We start from the raw sequence: 20,915 nt of genomic DNA, 5'->3' as shown, positions 1-20,915 counted from the left end.
ACCTTCAAATAGTAGATATTCTTTTACTGGAGGCTCATGAGCACATTCTTTTAAAATTGATTTTCGAAAGTTATTTGTAATCACCCTTTGTCAGACACATTCCCAACATGAGAATGAATTTACACATGGTTGTTACAAAATTGCTTTGTTGCAAAGGAGAAATTGGACCAGCTGCTGCAGTGAATCCTGTTGATGTTGAAATTAATTCTTATGGAGCAAAAACAATAAAAATAAGAAAAGGCTGAGACCTGTAAAAGTCATATTCAGTGGTCTCTTCAAGCCAAAGGTCAACCTACCCATTTATAAAAGTCCACGACCCTCTTACAACACAGAACGCCGTCCACCTTGAGACACTGGTTGAGGTCTATGCAAGCAATCATACAGCCAGTTTATCTGACACATGCAACAAGCTCTGCTTGGGTGACCTTTATCTTTGAACTTTAGCAGTCCCTTAATGCCGCTTTAGAAAAGTCAGTAATCATCCTTGACCTTGCAGCAGAGGTGGAATGAGCCGTTTCTGACTGACAGAGAGCTGCGTACCTCATGGCCCTGGCAAATTCATCAAAACCTGAAAATGTGAAGGGACACTCATTACTCGGGTAAGGAATGTTGGGTGTCAGCAAGAAATCCTGAATATATTCTACTGTGCATTCTGTGAATCCTGCCTAACTTTGATTAAGTCTGTGTTTTAATGCACACGCAGAAAGTAAATCTGTTACTGAAAAACTCATATTTAGAGCCACCTGCAGTAAAATGTTTAACAGGATACATTTACAGCAGACACAGCTTAACCTTCGGTCCTCCAGCCCTTACCTATGACATCTTGTTTGGCTGCTGGTGCAACGCTCTCATAGACGGGGATAAGTCAAGGCAAAGAGATTGATTCTTTGAAGCCGGTGCAACCAAACAGCAGGGTGGTTAATGAGAACCCTCCATTACCCTCCGCACACAGATGGGATGTCGGGTTGAAGGTTGATGGAGAACATCACAGCGTGGGGTATTACACCCTGTCATACAGATTAGTGTTTGGACTTTAGACAGCACCCCTTACACCATCACCATGCTGCCTCGCACTATATGTATCCTTCAGGTATCCTTCCTCTGCAGTCGATGCCATTTGTCACTGCAGTGCCACCGGAAAACTCCTTTTAAAACAGGTGGAGGGGGTCTTTTTTTTTACTCTGGTTTATGAGGATTTATGAAGTTCTGGGTTTGATCATATCATGGTTTTCAACATCAAGTTGTCCACAGCATACAGTGCCTTGCAGAAGTATTTGATGCCCTGCAACTTTTTCCCCATTTTATCATGTTGTTACAGATGAAGCACTAATATCTTTGGTGAGCATTTGTATTCAGAATCTTTGATGCCACAAAATAAAACCCAGGGCCTTCAGTAGTCAATTACTTAGTTAATAGAGGTCAGATGTGTGGAATTTAATCTTAGAATAATTCTGTGAGCGCCTCAGTGGTTGATTAGTGAACAGCAGCATCGTGAAGACCAAGGGACACAGCAGACAGGTCAGAGATAACATTGTGGAGAAGTTTAACGCAGGTTTAGTTTATAAAACGATGCTTTAGACTTGGAATATGTCACAGATCGCTGTTCAATGCGTCGTCTGAAAATAGAAATGCTTGTCCACGTAAACCGCCGAACTGGGCAAAGAGAGGATTAATCTGAAAAGCAGCAGAGAAGCCCATGGTAACTCTGGAGGAGCTACCGAGAGCCACAGCTCAGGTGGGAGAATGTGTTGACAAGACAATTGTTAGTTGTGCACTCCACAAATATGGCCTCAGTGGAAAAGAGGGGAAAGGCAGCCTTTGCTCAAAGATGTCCAGTTCGTAGTTTACTACAAGACACAGCAAGAATGTGGAAGAATGTGATCTGGTCAGATGGGACCAAAATGTAAACTTTTGGTCTACATGTAAAATATTGTGTGTAGCATTAAACCCTTCTCATTACCCTAAACCTAACTTACCAGTGGGGATGCTTTTTTGTTCAGGAAGGATAGGGAAGATGGGCAAACTTGAATGGAAATGGATGGAGCTAAAAATAGTCCTGAATGAAAATCCGTTAGAGACTTTAAAGACTTGAGACTTAGTATACTATACTATCTTCTCAGCATGCCATCATCATCTACAGAATCCTGCTAATGACCCAATTATTTGGTTCAGGCGTGCCGCACCAGGGACGCATCTAAAAGGACATCAGCCCTTGAAAACTAGAGTTTAGATCAAAGTATGCTCATGTGTTAAAATTGTCTGGCCAAAGTGCAGAGCGAAATCCAGTTATAATACAAAATATACAAATATTTTCTTACCACTCCACCCGATATGACTAAGCCTGAGCTATGTTGTAAAGAATGGACAAACATTTTGGTATTTAGATGTGCAAAGCTGGTGGAGACATATCCCAGAAGACGTGCAACTATAATTGCAGCAAAAGAGTCTTGACTACAAATGCACACCATACTTTTTAGTTTTTTATTTGTTTGAAAACCACCTCTTTTTCTTTCCACTTTACAATAATGCATTGCTTTGTGTTGATCTGACATATGAAAGAAATTGAAGTTTTTGGCTGTACATGACAAAATACTAATAAAAAAAGTTTAAGTAGCAGGCATGCATCCGCAAGGCACTTGTATGCGGGACCTAGCCACTGTAAGAATCCAAAGTTTAGAGTACAAGTTTTAGATCATTATCTACAAGTAGGCTATCTTCACCTAAGGAGAAACCAACAGTTATTAGATAAATTTCAAACAAAAAGTGGGAATCTCTGTCACAGTAGACATGTCTTGTAGGAAGCTTTTTTTTAATTTATGCACAAAAATACAAGCAAACATGTAAAAAGAGTTAGTCGCAACTAAACCAAAAGGAACCAAGTAGATAAAAAAGTAAGATTACGGTACATGAGTAGCACTGAAGCTGGGATTCGGGAAAACAGTACTTGCTACGCTCCATCTGTATAGTTAATGCCGATAACATCCTGCTTTCACAAACACATAACTTAGAAGCCCCAAAAAAATAGTGAACACTATCAAAATTCAAAAACAATGTGTTTTTTTCCCCTTTTTCTTTTACAAAATATTTATAAAAAGTACAATGGGAACGACTTAATTGATTCAACCTGCTATGAATACTCCCAAATAATTGCCATAATGCAAACACAATGCTGCTTTTCTCTAAACACTTGAACTGGTGAGTAAATGCATAGAAAATCTAGACATAGGCTTTAAACAAAATTACCTGTACAAAAACATAAAAAACGAAAACATATATATATTGTTTTTTTTTTACATTGATAGCTTGTTTATTTTTCTAGCTGCTGTAAAAATGATGAAGCAAAAAAATCAAACAATAAGATAAACAATGTTGACCACAGACATCAAATATCTACATCCTGATTCTACGACTGGAGTTGGACATTGACCCAACTGTCAGGTTGGACTTTTCCGTTGGAGCAAATGGTAAAAACCACCGGTCATTCCCACAGACTATTTTGTTTTAGGACCTCTGAAGATAATCCCATAACCAAGAGCAGCATAAAAACTGTCTCTGGAACCCTGGAATGTGATCCATCATGCAAACTGCAACGGGGACAGCAGAGCGAACACGTCGGATGAAGTCATGCAAAGCAGTTTGTGGTCATTTCCCATAGTTACAATTGCTTGTCTGTTCTAGGGGCCTCAGAAAAAAAAACAAACAAACAAAAAAAAAATCAGATGGGATGACACCCCGCCAAAGCACCCAGAGCATTGGAGATCCAAGTTGTCCATTTCTCTTTGCGAGTCCAGCTATTCCAAGTGTACCCCCAAAGGCACCTGAGAGAAAGTGGGCATTTCCTCCAATTGGCAACACCAGAGTGTTCGTGTTTTCGTTACATCCCAGCTGCCATCGAGCTCCGAAGTGGGACTGCCGCGCAGAAGGTGTTACAAATCTCAATACAAAGCACAAGGAACGTTGAAACAGTCAAACTGGACAACAGGGTAGTAGTGATCTCCGCTATAGAGGTCTGGGGTTAATAGTCATCATAGGTGTTGAGATCGGAGAAGTATGCATTGGTATAAGTCTTCCCGGCAAGCTGTGGGTTGAAGTACTTATTCCTTTCCTCCAGAATCAGATTGTTTTTGTTGAAGCCCTGCAAAACAAAAGAAAAGAACAAAAGAAAAATAGATGGAGAGGAGAAACGGATAGAAGTCAGTATGGGCATTTTTTTTTTTTTTTTTGCAACATATGGATCAAGTGATTATTCAGCCCAGATGGCAAGGTAAAAGTAAATCCAAAGGAGCAACATAAATCAATGGGAGACTGCTCGGTGAATGGAACATACATTTCACAGAGCAAGGTCAGAGCATTTGCAAACAGGCTGGAAAAATGAGAAGTCGCCACAAGGCTAAATTATTTTGATGCATATCCGAATGTCCACCTCTGTCATCTCTAATACCCAGCATCAGCGGTTTTTATGGCCCTCGGATTGTCGGTCCTCCAGGACAATCAAAGCCATAAAAATCGATCAAAGGCGCGTCACATTTCTGTTAAACAATAAGGAAGAACCATTGGGGGTGTGGAGGGTGGGGGTGGGAGGGGGGGTCTTGTCCGTTTCTGCATGACGCAGTAAACATGGAACAAGCCTCTGATGTGCCGCTCAGTACAACATCAGCAATTTGGCAAATAGATGTGTTCATATCCAGTCTGCTGTAGTGGGAAGCATGATAGGAGTCCCTCGGGGCAGTGTAATTGAACACTTGATGATGCTGCATTTACAGCTGATGGATGTTTCCGACAAGTGTGCTGGGCAAAAAAAAAAAAAAACTCATATATTTTTGCTGCGTTCCCGTTATGTGATTTGCAAACAAAGGGAAAGCAATCAGCTCTTCTGCAGCACCAAAGACAGTTATGTGTCTCTGCAGGTGTCCGCTTGGCTGCCCTTAAACAGCTGTGCAGCAATGCTTGCTTGCATCATCTACCCTGTTCTCTGGCTTCCAGCATATTCATAACAGGCTTAAGAATGATTAGGGCAGAGTTTTTGGTGCAGCAGACACAATTTACCTGAACGATAAAGTGCCGCTAGTGATAGAGAGGTAACAGAGGAGGTTAAAACACCGACATCACAGCGAGAGTTCCCTCGCAGACCATCAACTCAAATGATCAATAAGAAAATAACGCATACCATGAAGGACAAACAGAAAAAGACATGCAAATGTAAGCACAAAAAAAGGGAGGGACACACTGCCTTCTCGCAAGCTGGAAGAGAGAAGGGAGGCAGTCGTGATGGAGAGATGAAGGGGGGGGGGGATCTGAGCAGAAAAAAGAGAAGAGAGAGTGCTGTGCTCCCAACCTGCCACACACAGGAAGTGCCACAGGAAGTGGAAGGGCAGGGCACGTTGGGGAAGAGGAAGTAGTACTGGATGAGAGGGTCAAAGAGTTGTTGGGGTTTGGCGTGGGGAGTCAAGAAGCGGGATGTTGTTGAGGTCAGGAGGTTGGTTAGTAGAAAATCTCCAGTCCACGCATAGACACCCCCATGTTAGCAGATAGAGGCTGGTGCATGGCAGGGTCGTCCAGAGGCAAGAGTACCGACACGTCTGGCTGCAGGAAGGAGAGGAACGGGCAATAGTCATCCTCAAAAAAATAAAAAAAATAATGCCAAGAGCACATTTGATCTAAAACGACCCTTAGAAATACGATGAACTAAGCATACAGTGCCGTGAAAAAGTATTCGCCCTGTTACAGATTTCTTCTGTTTTTATGTTGATTGTGTTGAAGGCCGAGCTGTTTAAGCTGGCTGAACCCATCTTGTTAAACCATGAATTAACTGTGATTAAGAATATTTCTTGGAAAGGACATGCGTGGTAAAGTTAGTTGGCTATAAACACAGCTGACAAAAGAAGTAAAAAACAACACAAACTGACTGACGAGATGGAAGGGCGACTCTTTGGAGGGTTGTTGCCCATTAGAGCTGGCGTAAAACTAAAACCATTTCAGACGTCATATCAGTCAAACGTGGTGCTGGTAGTGTGATGGTGTGACACAAAAAAGCAAAAAACAGAAGATATCTGTAAGGGGGAAATACTTTTTTCAAAGAATTGTAAAGGTGCAGCTGAATCCTATAGCAAACCTGAAGGCTGTTTTAACTTTTGGTGCATACAAACGATGTTCGAAGAGTCTTGAGTCAAAAAGTCAGGACTGTATCTTCTGTTCATCATTTACTCGCATAATCGCCAAAAAGGATGCATATTATGGTTTTTTTCCCACTGATTAGTAGAAACTTCACCGCAACATAAGGTTGTTTAGGCTCTCTGATTGAGAGCTGGAGGCAGAGTGCGCTTTTTGGAAAATGACTCATTACTCACTTGTCATACAGCTCCTTTTGTATTTGCACGCCGACTGTCTGCATTCATATCTGCCTCTATCTGCAACGGCCCTAACTGAATTATGCTCGATGCTCCTGACTCTAATTGTATGACAGATGAACGCCGTCTACCAAACCCTTGAAGAAATTACGTTCACAGAAGTTTGCTCCGAGCCAAAGGAGCTGCTCAGGTATTGACAAGGCTACAAATATATATCATATATGGGAGTACTTTTGCAAAGAGAGATCAAAGTATTTACTTAGAAGACGTCTGATATCTGTGACTTCCTCTTAGGGTATACGGCCTCAAGTAATAGAAGCAAACCTGGCATATTTGTCAGAAAAAAATACTATAATTAAGTTTACTATATGAATAAAGTGAATAAGATTTGCAATGTATTTTCTCTCTTTTTTTGTACAGGTGGGTAAAATCACCAAATTTGGGCTAAAGCAGGCCGACTTTTTTACCTACTTTCAATACACTGCCATTTCCATCCCTGTTTACTGGATGAGCTCACTGTTTCTGTTTGTCATTTCCTTTATCCTGAGTCACGGAGGTCGTACTAATTTCCAGCCTTTAAGGAGGCGTTTGAACCGTTCTTTTTCCACAGCGGAGTAAATCCTACAACAAACAACTTCCGTGAATTTTATAAACAAGAATTTCGCTGCACATATCCAGATTGATTTGGCATTTTCTTCAGTCCACAAACACTCAAGTGCCAATACATAATGACTCGCATATAAACTTGCGCTCCCACTAATATTTTCAAAAAGTAAACCGGTTTAATTCTTGAAAACGTTTGAATGTGGGCTACTTGTTTTGATCACAAATGGACTAGACAGCTGTAATGTGCAATATGCTGGTGTTAACCACACTGGTACATTTACAGTTAGTTCAAAATGCAGCAGCTCGACGTTTAACCCGCGCAAGATCTCTATTAATCAAGCCTCCCCTCCACCCCCCTCTCCCAAACTCGCCCCCCTGGCTCTCACTTACACCCTTTTTAGGGCACCAAGGTGGCAGAGCTTATTCTCAGCAATGGCAGCAAAACAGCAGATTAAGCAGTCATCTTATGTCAAACTTGTTCCTCGGAAACTTTTTAAATCCCATCATAAATATCACGTTGAGTCCTTGACTTGTAGCCCAGCATGATACATGTGTGGTGCCTTTGTCTGCATTTCAACAGTATACATGTAACTTTTGACCATGTCTGGGTAAGAGACACAATGAATTCAAACTTGCTCCCAATTATTGCTTTGGAAATTCACGTGGTTGTTGTTTGATCATTCGTCTTTGAAAAAACAAAACATAAAAAACAAAACAATTGTAATGCATAATTTATAGCCGCCAAATTGTTTACATTCACTTAGCTAATGAGCACAAACTTCAATCAGACAGCAGCTTTAACCGTGTCTTCCTTAATGACTCAGGTAAAACTAGGTTACATGTCAATAAAGGGTAAAGGACTTTCAAAATCTAGGGTTGGACATCATGACAAAACATCGTGGGGCCATTTAGCGGCTTTTTAACAGATTTCTTCCGTTTCTGAAGTTCTGCAAGCTAGTGTCACGTGCAGCCGGCGTTTTACTAAGTGCATCCTTAAGACTTGGAAGTACACTCAACCCCAGGCTGTTGTGACCTAAAAATATTTATGGATTTAAAAGATAAACATGACAACGCTCAAATAAAAGTGCACTCGTGCTCCAAACGTTGGTTTATGAAGCTGAAGCAGAAGGAGGAAAATAAAACTGATTTGTGCCAGAGTATAAAACTGCAGAGGCAGAATGTGCCTGATGGACGATACAGCGGCACACAACATTTTTTCAACCCGCTGTAATTGTACACAGACAAAAAAAATCTTTCTACCGTCCACCCCTATTTTACCATAATATAGTTGTTTTTCGGTCTCTCTGGAAACCTTGTCTGTTACAAAGTTAAAAATATTAATACCACAGAAAATCTGCTGCAAACTCTGGAGACATTGATATAATTGCCTTTTGAACGGCTAGGAATCTTTTATTATTGTACTTTTTATTCTTTTGTTCGTTTTTGTAATTTGGACCTTGAGTTTGTAATAAAATCTATCTTTTTTATCTATCTATCTATCTATCTATCTATCTATCTATCTATCTATCTATCTATCTATCTATCTATCTATCTATCTATCTATCTATCTATCTATCTATCTATCTATCTATCTATCTATCTATCTATCTATCTATCTATCTATCTATCTATCTATCTATCTATCTATCTATCTATCTATCTATCTATCTATCTATTATCTCTCAAAATGAGACATATTACAAGAAAATGTGCTCATTTTAGTTTTTTAGACAGGAAGGTCTAAAATTAAGTACATCAGTAATTTTTTTGTATATGATTTTCTATTGTCTTTGTTAAAAAAAAGTATTTATGCGTTCTTTTTCAGTTTTATTTGGTTACGATAACATTAGTTCACCAGGCCGAAGTCTGACTAGATTTTTTGCTTCCAAAACTAGTTTTGTGGGTAAAAACTGCACACCCTGTCGAGACACTTCACTCCCGTATCACAGATAAAACCCGAGCTTGAGCATAGAGAGTCTGTAGAGTAGCGCTAATCACCAGCCCATTCCGGCCAAACAGCCTGAATGTGTCAGTGGATAAGAGGCTATTTGTGCCAGGAGACTAGCTGGGCCACTCCAACCGGCTCTGATACGTCTGACTATCTGCACTTTAGGATGCAATCATGACCCAGAAAGCCGGTCGAGCCGCAGGCCACCGTTGCTGATTATACATAATGTCGGATCGCTAATTGTGTTAGGGGTTTTAGGGGAAAGCAGTGCGGCCCCGCTGAAACAGAACAGATTCAAAACACCGACACAGACGCGGAGAGGACGGACGTACAACTGCCTGCCTGCTACGTTGGCAGAGAGTGTCAGCCAGCGACGGGAAGGGGGTGTGACAGTGACAGTCATGCAGTAAGAAAAGATCATTAAATTCGATCACAGCTGCCACTACCCACTGGCTCAAAGGGGGTGTGTGACATCCACTGATTAAACCAAATTTATCTTTGCCTCTACCCATGTGAACAGTTGTCATATGCTGATGCACGGTGGACCCAGAGCACATCTGTCTACAGACCTTGATGGCTTCCACGGTGTCGTATTTGTCCAGTTTGTTGATGTGGTTGGTGATGCTGGTATTGAGCGGCGCGGCGGAGATGGGGTGGATGACGGTGGCGTCGTGGGACTGCTGCTGGTAGCGCTGGCAGTAAGAGTAGACGAGCAGGGTGACCAGGCAGCCAAGGATGGAGCTGCTGAGGCCCACGGCGATCATGTGGAAAAGGTTGAAATCTGAAGGGAGAAAGGGGGGGAGGCGTAAACAGGAAGCAGGGGGCAATTCAAAAAAATAAGCTACATGTTTACAGAGAAAACTGCTAATTAAAGGTTACTATTAATATTTAAAATTTACATTTTCCGTTTGCTATATATAGATTCAAGATAGTGTAAAAAGAATGGACCTTAACTCACTTTATGTCTACAGGTTCACTAAGTCTGGGTCAAAATTCTGACTCTTAACAATATGTGAAATATTTGATTCAGTTTCTACCACAATACTGTATTTAAATGTTGCATTGAAAATCCTGCAGGAATGACAAGTACAAATAAAAAAATAGGCAATTTTTGATGTTTTTCCTTAGTGTTTCATACGATTAAAACCAACCAAGGGTTTATTCAGTCAGATAAATGAAATAGATAAATAAACTGTGTTTAAAAGATTTGCATTGCCTTCCCAAAAAAAAAAGACACTGCGAGCTCTTTGCCCACTTCTAAAGTTATTTGTAAATTAATGCTTAAGTAGCAATTGGATGAACTTTTCAATGAAGGTTCCAGAACCTAAGTTTCCAAATATTTCATGAAGAATTTCATGATATACTTGAGAATGTCAAGTTTCAGTAAGGTCAGATGTTGCCTGGAAAATCACTTAATATGAAACTATCCTCTTCGTAATTTACAAAGACTGAGAAAAAAAAGCATCAGTAAAAATGAGAAAAAAATTGGAATTATTCGCCGAGCATCACAAAAGTAAAATTAAATTTTTTGACACTTTGCGACCACAACCATTATTATATTCTATTAAGATTCTTTTTGATAGCTAAACTAGTAATGCTGAAAGAAACTGACAGGCCTACAGTTTTCAGATTAATTTAAAAATAATAAAAAACGTATAGCGTGTATGTGTATTCAGCAAATTCAATATTTAGTGTAACCACTTTTTTACTCCAAATACGTTTGCAAACCTCATTCAACGTTTTAATCTGCTTTGCACGTCTATAAACACAGTTTTTCCCATTCTTCTAAGCAAAACATCTCAAGCTCAGTCACAGTAGATGTGGGATGTCAATTTGATTTAGGCATGGACTTTGACTAGGCCATTCTGAAACATACATATGCTTTAAAAAGCCAGCTTGGAGGGTATGTTCATGTTCACAACATGATCCTGCCCCGACCATGTTTTAGCATGGAAGAGGTGTGCTTGAATTGATTCCGTTCTCATTTGAGCGACTCACCATTCTCCACACGTTTGCTGCATGCCCTACATGTATTGAGTAGAAGTAAAACTCCCTATAGTCTTCTTTAGCAAATAATTTCTTCTCGCCATTCTTTCCTAAAAGCCAGGTTTGTATAGTGCACAGCTAGTAGCTGATCGTTGACACATTTCTCTGCAGCGCCTCCAGAGGTAACACAGGTGTCTTGGGTGCCTCCGTGACAATGCTCTCCTGACACAGCCTTTCAGTTTAGTTGGACTGCCATGTCTTGGTAGCACTATGCTCATGGCAGTAACATACTCTTCCTATAATCATATAATAGATCCAGCAGTACTCTGTGAGGTATTCAAGGGTTTTGATGTTATTTAAAACCAAACTCTGCAGCAAACTCCTCCACAAACTGGTCTGATGTGCTCCTTGGTCTTTAAAATGCTGTTTGTTCACCAATGTTCTCCAAAAAAAAAACCTCTGGTGCCTTCACAGAGCTGCTGAATTTATACAAAGACTGAAATGACACACAGATGGACTCTGTATACCATTTAGTTGACTTCTGTAGACTGTTGTACTGAATTTTTTGGGGGTATCAGAGTAAGAAGGGTTGAGATTATTAAACATAAAACCATGTATTGCTTTCCTTCCACTGCACAATGATGTATTTGTTAAGCTATCACATGAAATCCCTATAAAATACATAAAAGTTGCAATTTGATTACATGAATATTTTTAAATCTCAATTTTTAATGCCAATAACTGATCAGACCCATAACTCATAACTCCAAATATTTAAGTAAAATACAAAACCAGTTTTCTTTTCACAACAACGGCCCTCTAATAACTTACCAAAGTACATTTTGCAGACTTGCGCAAAGTTCTGGAAGACTGAAACACTTTCTTTTTACCCAGAATATGTGTTATGCCAGATGCTATACCCCCTCTCCTTCTTTCACACTCACACTCACACATACAGATATGAGTTACCTCCACAGCGCCTCTCCTCCTGACTGGAGCGTGCGATGGAGACTTCTGAAGGAGAGGAGGAAGCAGCAAAAATGCAGAAGAGTTAGCACCAAAAAAAACAAAAAAAAAAACACCTTAGCACATGCACACGGCCATGTTTGTGTCACCAACAACTCGTTCTCTTGAAGGTGAGCACGCCGAGCGGCCGTCGTTCAGTTATCAAGCAAATAATCGTTAAAACTTCCAAAGCTCATCACGGCTGTGGCACCTCGAGTGGTTTATGAAAAGTATCAGTTCCCATTAGAAGGAAATGAAGTACAAGACGTTGCTAATGAACCCTAATGGACTACCTTTCCCATAAAAAGGGATGGATGGTGTGATAAAAGTGCAGACGGATAATTCTGCAGATTTTTTTAATGAGGATCATATCCTCGTTAATTGATACAGGAAGGTTACAACCGTGCGGTTCAGTCAAATGTTTGTTCTGCTGCATAATTAACCTCATCAGAAGTTTGTTAAACTTACAGATGGTTGTGCTACGCGGTGAATAACAAAAATACGTCCGGCGCTCCGCCGTCTCGGGTGCAGCTGCAACGTGAGGCACAAGTATCCTTTCTTGAAAGGAGGAGCTTTAATGATCCTTGTTTAGCAGAGATGCAGGGATCAATTCTTTTCGGTGTCTCACATTACCGACTGTCAATAAGGAGATGCCCGTCTGAGCCGATGTCAATACTAACAGTGTGAGAAAGACAGCAGGGTGTGTGCAGTATATAATAAGGCTTATCATCATTGCTGAATTTGATTATCTTTCTTAACTTGTCCCGCTCTTTGTTGTAGGCAGCCAGCATAGATTCATCAAAGAAAAGAAAAAAAAAAACAGGGGTCCGGCTTTACATTCCTCTGTGCACGACTAGCATCCTCTCCTGTCTCTACCCACCGATCCACCACTTGACAAAATATAACGTCGGAAACAGAAAACAATCTCTGTAAATCATTCGCTTTTTCTTGCGAGAATTAAAAGCCTGGCAGTCCTGATGGGAGCAAAAATGAGATGGTTTCAGGAACAGCAGGTTTGCTCTCAGCTACCAGTTGGAATCCGGCTCGGCTGAGTGTTCCTGCATTGTTGATCGTGATTGGGGCGGCGGCAGGGGGATCGCACACATTTTGCCTGACAGAAATGTGGACAATAAAAAAATAAAAAAATAAAAAATCACAAAAGCTCCATTTGAAGTGGAAAATATCAGCGCTGATTAAACATTCTGCACGGCACTAATTCTGACAAGAACATTTGAATGTTTTTGTTTTTGTCGCAACTAATTTGTGACACACATTAAATAATTATTCTAACCATCGCATTTTCAGAAAGCCTGGTCAACAAGCTGAGCTATGAGATGGATACGCAGATTAAAGTATGTTTAAGAAGAAAGCAGTAGTTTGGGAAATAAGAAATGTAAAAATTGAGCTAGAGCAGAAACATGCTGTCTTGTTACTCAGTGAGTGACACATACTGAAGTCTCTTTTGCACTGATCTAACTATTTACAGAGGTCATCTACTATTATGTGTAAATGATGCCGTTAAAATAATATGATTGCTTACAAAACGCTTCGGTTTTCTGGTGCAGAAAAGGTTTTATCCAACCTTTGATAGTTGCCTGGTAACGCAATGTTTGATTTAATCCAGTGAACAGTTAAATTTAACATTTTTCCACTACATAAAACTTACTAAATATGCCTCAAAGCAAACATTCTAACACCCTAAAGTAGTTATTGTGTTGCTGTGTAATTGGGAGCAAGGCCACAGCTCAGTCACGCGTCTGATCATTTGTTTTTTTAATCATTTAGAACGTCTCTCACTCTCAACTTCATACTTCTTCATCTCCCTCTTGTTCATCCTTAGCCCAGGATCCTCACCTATCTTCATTACCTCTTTACTTCTCGGCCATCCCGCATTAGATCCCCCCTCTCATGCTATTTAACCTCCACCTCCCTCTTTACGACACTTTTTTTCATCCCACTCATCATCCTCATCTACCTCACTAATTTCCTTTGACACATTCTTTTCATCCCTCTTTAGGACCTATTTTCATTCTTCGCATCCCTTTTCTAGGCTCCTACTGATCATTTTCAAGCCTCTTTATGGCCCCTTTTGATTCTTACCATCCTGCTTATCCATGACCCCCTTTCATCCCACTCATCTTTCTGATCCTTCTTTATGACTCAGTTTCATTCTTCACATCCTCAACATTCATGTTTTCATCTCTTTTTCATCTCACTCGTCACAAACCCATTTATCTTGAACGTGTTCCTCATTTCTCTTTGTGAACCCTTTCATCCCATGCTGGTGAAGATTCTCAGTCATCCAGGTCATGGTCATTCCAAAAAAAGTAAAAAAAACAAAGCAACTAGACTTGTTTTCCGTAGTAGAAGACGTTTCGCTTCCTCTCCAGGAAGCTTTCTCAATTCAAAAAGTCTGGAGTAATGTGGAGTAACAAGCTTTATACCATTGCCAAACAAAGTCCTTTTAATGGCTTAGATAACATGCTAATTCAACCGAAATAGGTCCACCCTTTAGTAATGGGCAGTCGTTAAAGCCATTAAGCCAGCAGATTGAACCGAAACTGGTCCACTCCTCTGTAACGAGGAGTCGTTAGGGTCGTTATTGGCCTGGCTTAAAGGAACAATGTTTTGATCACCCATATGAGGGTGAGAGTTAAGGTGATGATTGGCTGGAATTAATCATATAGCTGTGTTGTAAGTTTTTGAAAGTTGGAACCTAAGGCCTCCTCCTCTGTTTAAGGTTGGGTTTTCTCTCTTAACGTAGATGGCTTCCTTCACACCCCTTTCAAACCATCTGTCTTCTTTGTCCAAAATGTGAACATTTTGGTCCTCAAAAGAGTGTCCTTTGTCCTTTAGGTGTAAGTGGACAGCAGAGTCTTGTCCTGAGGAGGTAGCTCTCCTGTGTTGAGCCAAAGGTAGGGTGAATAACTGTAGTGTAAAGCGCTTTGGGGTTGTCGGACCAGTTAAAGCGCCACACAAGTACAAGCCATTTACCCATCCCTGTTATCTTCTCCCTCCACCTCCTAATTTTGCCGCGCTATTTACCCACGAAGAGACAAAGAAAGAAACCCCCTGTCTCCGTCCTAGACAATAATCACTACACCCTTCAGATGAACCCAAAGCTTTTGCTCTATCCCCTCATTCCCTCACCCCTTCAATTAAATCAGTGACCTCTAATTGTAGCGGAGCTGCGCTTGATATTGAAATCATTCTCATCACATGAAAATGAGAAAGTACCCTTTCCAATGGATCAGCCAATTCACATACGACTCCAATATGTGTGTCTTAACCCAGCCTTTGGGTTTCTCTGTTATGCTTGGAAACTATTACCAGAGCTGAAATACATTTGTCTTGTGTAGAAAGAAACTGCATCTTATCATCCAAAGTTTTACTTTCTTGGCTGGAACTGCTCATCTTCCTCTGGGGTAGGTTTGTTCAGGGAGATGGGCAGTAATGGTTTGCTTTCTGTCTGAACTCTTTTCTCCATCTATCCTGGTTTATTAAACAACTTTAGGATAACAAAACTAGAAACACTCCCGCTTGCTAAACACCAAAGATAAGGGCGTCATGGAAACAGCAAATCTCCCTCGTTTGACAGGCAAAAACATAACAAAGGCGTAATTTCTTGGGTTTTAGAAAAAAAAATAGCTTTTTTTCCCCATAAACTGACAAGGCTGCAAATATCTCTGCGGTACTGAAACAGCACAGTTCACACTCCCAATATAATCACACCAAAGGCTCATGAGTCCTTCCGAGTTTTTCTATTCCAGCCCAAAAGGCTGAATTATCTCCCAGCCTGACCTCTAACATACTAAGGCCTCCCTGAGAGAAATCAATAATTCACTTAATTATCACAGGATTCTTGGAAATGAACTGAATTACTGCTGTGAGCATTGGATGGTGGTGGGTCCGCTCCCTAACCTGTGTGTTAAATCATGCAAAAGTGACATCCGACAGTACTAGCGGAGTGCATCCGAGTGTGCGTGTTTTCACCTGGTATAAAATTGGAGTCAGGAGAGCAGGGCCTGGTCTCGCTGCTGTTTCCTGAGCACTGGTTGCCAGTGGGGAAGAGGACATTGCAGTGACGCACTCGCAGCTGGGCGCCGCTGGAGTCGCAGTGGGACCACTCAGACCAGCTGGACCAGCTCTCTGAAAAAAAAAACAGCGATGATAGAATGTGTCACAGCCCGCTGAGGGTGAGTCTGCACAGCATTGAAAGACTTTGTGTATATTAGTGACGCGTGAGCGCCCCTTTGAGAGGCTGAGAAAAAAAACAATAAACCTGGGAGAGAGCGGTACCTGCCTTTGAGCTCTCACAAGCTTTTTACTCAGACGGGAAAAATCTTTGTGTGTACCTGGACAAGCCTGCGTGTTGCACAGCGCCTCCTCCGTGTGGAGTCCCAGGCAGATGTCTCCTCCGTACGCCGGGGGAGGGTTGTTGCACGTTCTCGTCCTCATGTAGTGTCCGCCTCCGCAAGTCACAGAGCACTTAGACCACGACGACCAGCAAGACCAGCTGCCATCCACTAAAACCAGAGGTTTGATAAATATTTAATGTCGTGAGATTGCACAATTAACTCGGCTTAAAAGGCTTTACTTTACAAATGCAAAACAGCAGGAAACTGTCAATTCTAGGAAGCAATTTTCAGATCAAGCTATTGTGACCAGCAAGAAGGAAAATTCAGCTATTTGAATATCCGGCGCCACTCAGAAGTTTACACACACTTGTCATGGGCGCAAATGGCTTTTTGTTGCAATGGATCTGGTCCTGGCATGATTTTAACCGGATCGTTGACCACCGCTCCTCTGTTCTGAGAAACGGTGGAGTTTATTTAAATTGCTTTGTTTCCTACTCAAATGTTACAACAGGGCTGACTTCAGGGCCATTTCAGGGGCCTAATGTTGGCCCCTCCATCCATACCATAATCCCTGATCACAAACCTTTTTGATTGCTGTACAGTTGGAAGACCTAATTATGTCCAATTTACCTTAAACTGCTTCCACCAAAGGGAAATTGGTTGGTATGCTTCAGGCTAACAGACACCGGAAGATCCTGGAGCTCCAGCATCACTGTCCACGGTCAGGAAACTTTACGTTAAGATGGAGTCTGACGGGAGGTTTGTGATCAGTCGACACAAAGACTGATCTCTATGACCTTTGAACGGGTCAATTGAGTGCTATTCCAGCAGTCAAGCATGTTGGTGGCAGCATCGTTATTAAGCTCTGTTTAAGTCAGCAGCAAGGCAGTTTAAAGTGCTTTACATCAAGAAAACATAAGAGCATCATAAACACATCGAAACAGTCACCGGCTATAAGACTAGTAATCAACATTAAATTGTATTAAGTGAATACACCAATACATATCAAATATGTTGGTCAGTGTTCCTGTTATTATGGGAACAAAAGCAACCCTAAACAGGTGGGTTTTCAGTCTTGATTTAAAGGAAGTCAGTTTTGCCGTTTTCTGGAGGTTTGTTTGTTGTTTAGCTGCCAGGTGCATCGCAGAATGAGGGTAATTAATAAATACGGAGTACTACCTCCAAATGCTTCACCCCAACTCAACCGCTAGCTTGTTGAAACTGGACACGACTGGGCGTCCCCAGAAGAACAATGATCTCAAACACGCCTCAGAAGCGGTTTTGGAGTGGAGGACGAAGTAGGCTAGCAGTAAACTTCGGCAATCACTCCAACCACAACTCAACGGAGGATTTATAGACCAAGGCTGAAAGCAGACGTAGCTAAACTCTACCTCTCCTGATAAGAGGAGTGATCAAATAGCCACCATTGAAGCAGGACCTCGTTGATGACTCCAAAAAAGAATTGGTTTCTCTTCAACTCTCTCTAGGGGGACATTTAATTTGTGGGGTATTTGGATATCAAGAATATTGTATTGTCACCATTATTTTACCATGGTGAAATTATCTTTGAGGCAGATACAGGCTTAGGATACACACAAATAACATGACACACACTCATACAGACCTAGCATTTACAGCCCCCCCCCCCCCCACACACACATACATTAGAGCATGCGAGTTTGTATCAGTCTGAGAGCTCTGATGTCAGTCTCTTTGTGAGTGATATGAGCCATGTTACATGGATTAGTCCCTCCTTCATGAATCTCAAGTAATGAGGTAATTTTTGTCCAGTGATCTTGATGCTTCATTTACAGAAATGTGCAATTTGATATTCCTGAGAATAAGGGAATAATAGTTGAGTAAATGACTCCACAATAAATTCAGCCCTGTTCATCCAGCTCTTGCCACTCCCCGCCCCCCATGAAAAAAAAAAAAAAAAAGCCCAGCACTAATATAACATTCATTATGCCAATGATGTGTGTATGGAAACTTCTGACAAGCGCTTCAGATTAAAATGAGTGTAATTTTCATATTGATAAAAAGTCATTTCACTCGTTCTGTTACAGGAAGCGCTCCAACACCTCTACAGCGTTTACAGCCTACATGGTCTCCCAGGTTATTAACAAAGACAAACGAAGCATCCAGATGCACATTCCTGTTCCTCCCTTTGTGCTGACAAGTAATATTTAACAGAGGCATAAATTTGTGTCACCCAGACATACAAACAAAGCAATGCCTTAAAGTGAGCAGAGCAGGTAGAAAGAAAAAGAAAAAAATAGGAGCATAAATATGAGGAAATCTTTCACATGAAGACCAGCAGAAGTAAATATCCATCTCCGATTCTCCTTAACGCCTCTCTTTTATTGCAGAGGCCGGAAACTCTCGTCTCGACTCCTTTTAAGGACTCAAAGGCAGCACTGAACAGGTAATTGAAGTCGCCGAAGCTTTATGTCCTCTCTGTGTAATTTCTCTATTGCAGAGTGACACATAAGTCGATTCTAAGCTCTCGATGATGTATCGCCTCATCGGAGAGGCAGACACAGTTAAAACACGGATTCATTTGTTTCCAGAGCAGATAGATAGAAGGCATAACACTTTTTCCTCAGGCCTTCGCCCGTTCAGCAAACCAACACATTTAAAAAAAAACAAAAAGAAAAGGAAAAAGACTTGGATTAGCCATGGGAGGATTATAATGTGTCTACCAGCACGGCCTGCCAGCCTCAAAATAAGATCTCACTTTCAGAGGGGTGCTAATTGAGTACGCATTAGTATTCATTGCTACTTGGGCTGGGTTAAGCTCACCCCTTCGGGGGGGACCGAGTGTGGAGTTGTTCATCAACAGACTGTAACTGTGGTATTATTACATTCAACATCCAAGAATAGGTGCACTACCTTTATAAACACAGAGATATAGGGCAGAAAAAAAAGAAGTCAAAGCACATTTATGTGTCCTTTTACTCCCATGGAGCTGTTCAGTCTGCCTGGATGAAGCAAACCTGCCTCTCTGTGATCTACCCCAAAATCTTCCTCAAAGCTTAAAGTTGACCTCATGAACAGCAGCATTCAGGCTGCTTGGGAGCTGAACGGTGTTCGTATCACCGGATGAATTGAAAACAGTGCTGTCGGACGTGTAGTATATAATTTATTTTATCTGCTTACAGCCTGGAACCAGCTATGAAGACAGGCTGATTTTGCTGGGGATGAATCAACAAGAGACCAAACCGTGTTTTGTCCACAAATGCTTGATTGATAATCACCAGAGACAAAACCACACTTGCCTCTTCAGTGGCCGTGCTGAACACCAGGTGGGCTTAATGCCAAACTAAGTACTGGATTTCCATTTAGACAGCTTACTTCCCTCGTCAGACTGAGTATTCTTTTAATTAGACAGCTTCCCCTCTTCTTCTTCTGCCAGATGAGTGTTGAAAATACATTGTCTCGGGGCTTTTCACAACAGAATAAGGCCTTCCCATGGCTGGCAACATAATTACACAGCAGTAGTAATTACATACTAGAGAGCCAGAGGGATTGTCTCCTTGATTCTTGGTCTAAATTGGGGTCTCTGTCACACCTTTTATCTGCAACTGATTTCTTCTGTGGGTTTAAATGATCCTGTAGGTCGTTTGTCACTGTTATTCTCAATCCATTAATCAAGAAGAAGAAAGAAGATGTAGCCCAAATATAGCGGGGAGTGGTGTGTTTTTTTTAATCTGTAAGAGTGAAAGGAGAATTTGCCGTGTTATTGACTACTGCTCTTTAATTGTTCTTATCTTTATAAATAATCTGTTCTCAGTGCCTGCTTTATTTTTGTTCGTTCTAAGCTGTATGTGCCTCAGCTATTAGTGCAAGAGTATAAATGTGTACAAATTGCCTTGCAAAGGTATTCATATCCTTTGACCTTTTTTCACATTTTATCATACCCCAATGCCAATCTTTAATATATTTTATTGGGATCTTCTTTGATAGATTGACGCAAAATAGTGCGTCATTATAAAGTAGAAGGAAAATGAGGTTTGCTTTTCTTCAATGCTCTAAAATAAAGGCTAATTAAGTAACACACCCCTTTGGAAAACGTTTTGTTTTTACATCAAACATGAGACATGTATTCTGTACAATGAAACAAAAAAATACAGGGAAATCATAAAAGTTGTAATAACCTGTTTCACATAGATGTGCACACTCTTAAACTACCTTTTGATATATTTTTTATTTTTTGTGTGCTGTCTGGCGGTGCAGCATCAAAAATTCCTCTCTTAATGCCAAAGAGAGCGCAACAAATTTTACTTTCACAAGTGGAGCATTACTGCTTTCGCTATAGTGCTCTGCTTAATTCATATATGCATAAAGCTTTATTAGATTTTATTCTGGGACTATTTCATGTTCGATGGACACAAAAACGGAAAGGTAGAAGAAAAAAAAAGGAAAAGAATAGGTGAGACAAAATGCTAACAGGGAGAAAAGGTGAAAGAAATAGAGGAGAGGAAAAGGAGAGAGCAAGATAACATCAGAGTCTGCTTCTACACCTGCAAAGAGAGATATAATAAGAAAAGCAAAACCAACTGATAAAGTATTACAGGTACAAACAACTAACAACACTGAAAAATACACGGTATTATTTAATACAAGATGTACAAAGTGACAGCTAAACTAATAATAGTGGTTTTC

The 20,915-nt window shown here is 40.8% G+C and overlaps 1 protein-coding gene across 2 annotated transcripts in view; it reads right to left on the bottom strand.

Moving 5' to 3' along the window:
* Window positions 1-2,790: 2,790 nt before the first annotated feature.
* sema5a (sema domain, seven thrombospondin repeats (type 1 and type 1-like), transmembrane domain (TM) and short cytoplasmic domain, (semaphorin) 5A) overlaps window positions 2,791-20,915 on the bottom strand; it is a 223,847-nt gene continuing 205,722 nt past the window's right edge. The window contains exons 18-23 of one of the 2 annotated variants that reach the window (XR_004927321.1): window positions 16,248-16,418; window positions 15,886-16,041; window positions 11,857-11,901; window positions 9,471-9,682; window positions 5,336-5,583; window positions 4,057-4,135 (exon numbers count right to left, since the gene is read on the bottom strand). Coding sequence is in view for 1 of the 2 variants with exons in the window: in XM_012857340.3 (XP_012712794.2) it covers window positions 4,016-4,135; window positions 9,471-9,682; window positions 11,857-11,901; window positions 15,886-16,041; window positions 16,248-16,418 (704 nt within the window). In the remaining variant the exon portion in view is untranslated. Of the gene's footprint in view, window positions 4,136-5,335; window positions 5,584-9,470; window positions 9,683-11,856; window positions 11,902-15,885; window positions 16,042-16,247; window positions 16,419-20,915 lie in introns of both variants that reach the window. The other variant, XM_012857340.3, reaches the window with a different exon arrangement.

The sequence above is a fragment of the Fundulus heteroclitus genome, chromosome 21, assembly GCF_011125445.2.
Source record: "Fundulus heteroclitus isolate FHET01 chromosome 21, MU-UCD_Fhet_4.1, whole genome shotgun sequence".
Classification (NCBI taxonomy): domain Eukaryota; kingdom Metazoa; phylum Chordata; class Actinopteri; order Cyprinodontiformes; family Fundulidae; genus Fundulus; species Fundulus heteroclitus.
Note: the sequence above shows the minus strand (reverse complement) of the source record. Positions and strands in the feature narration are given on the sequence as shown.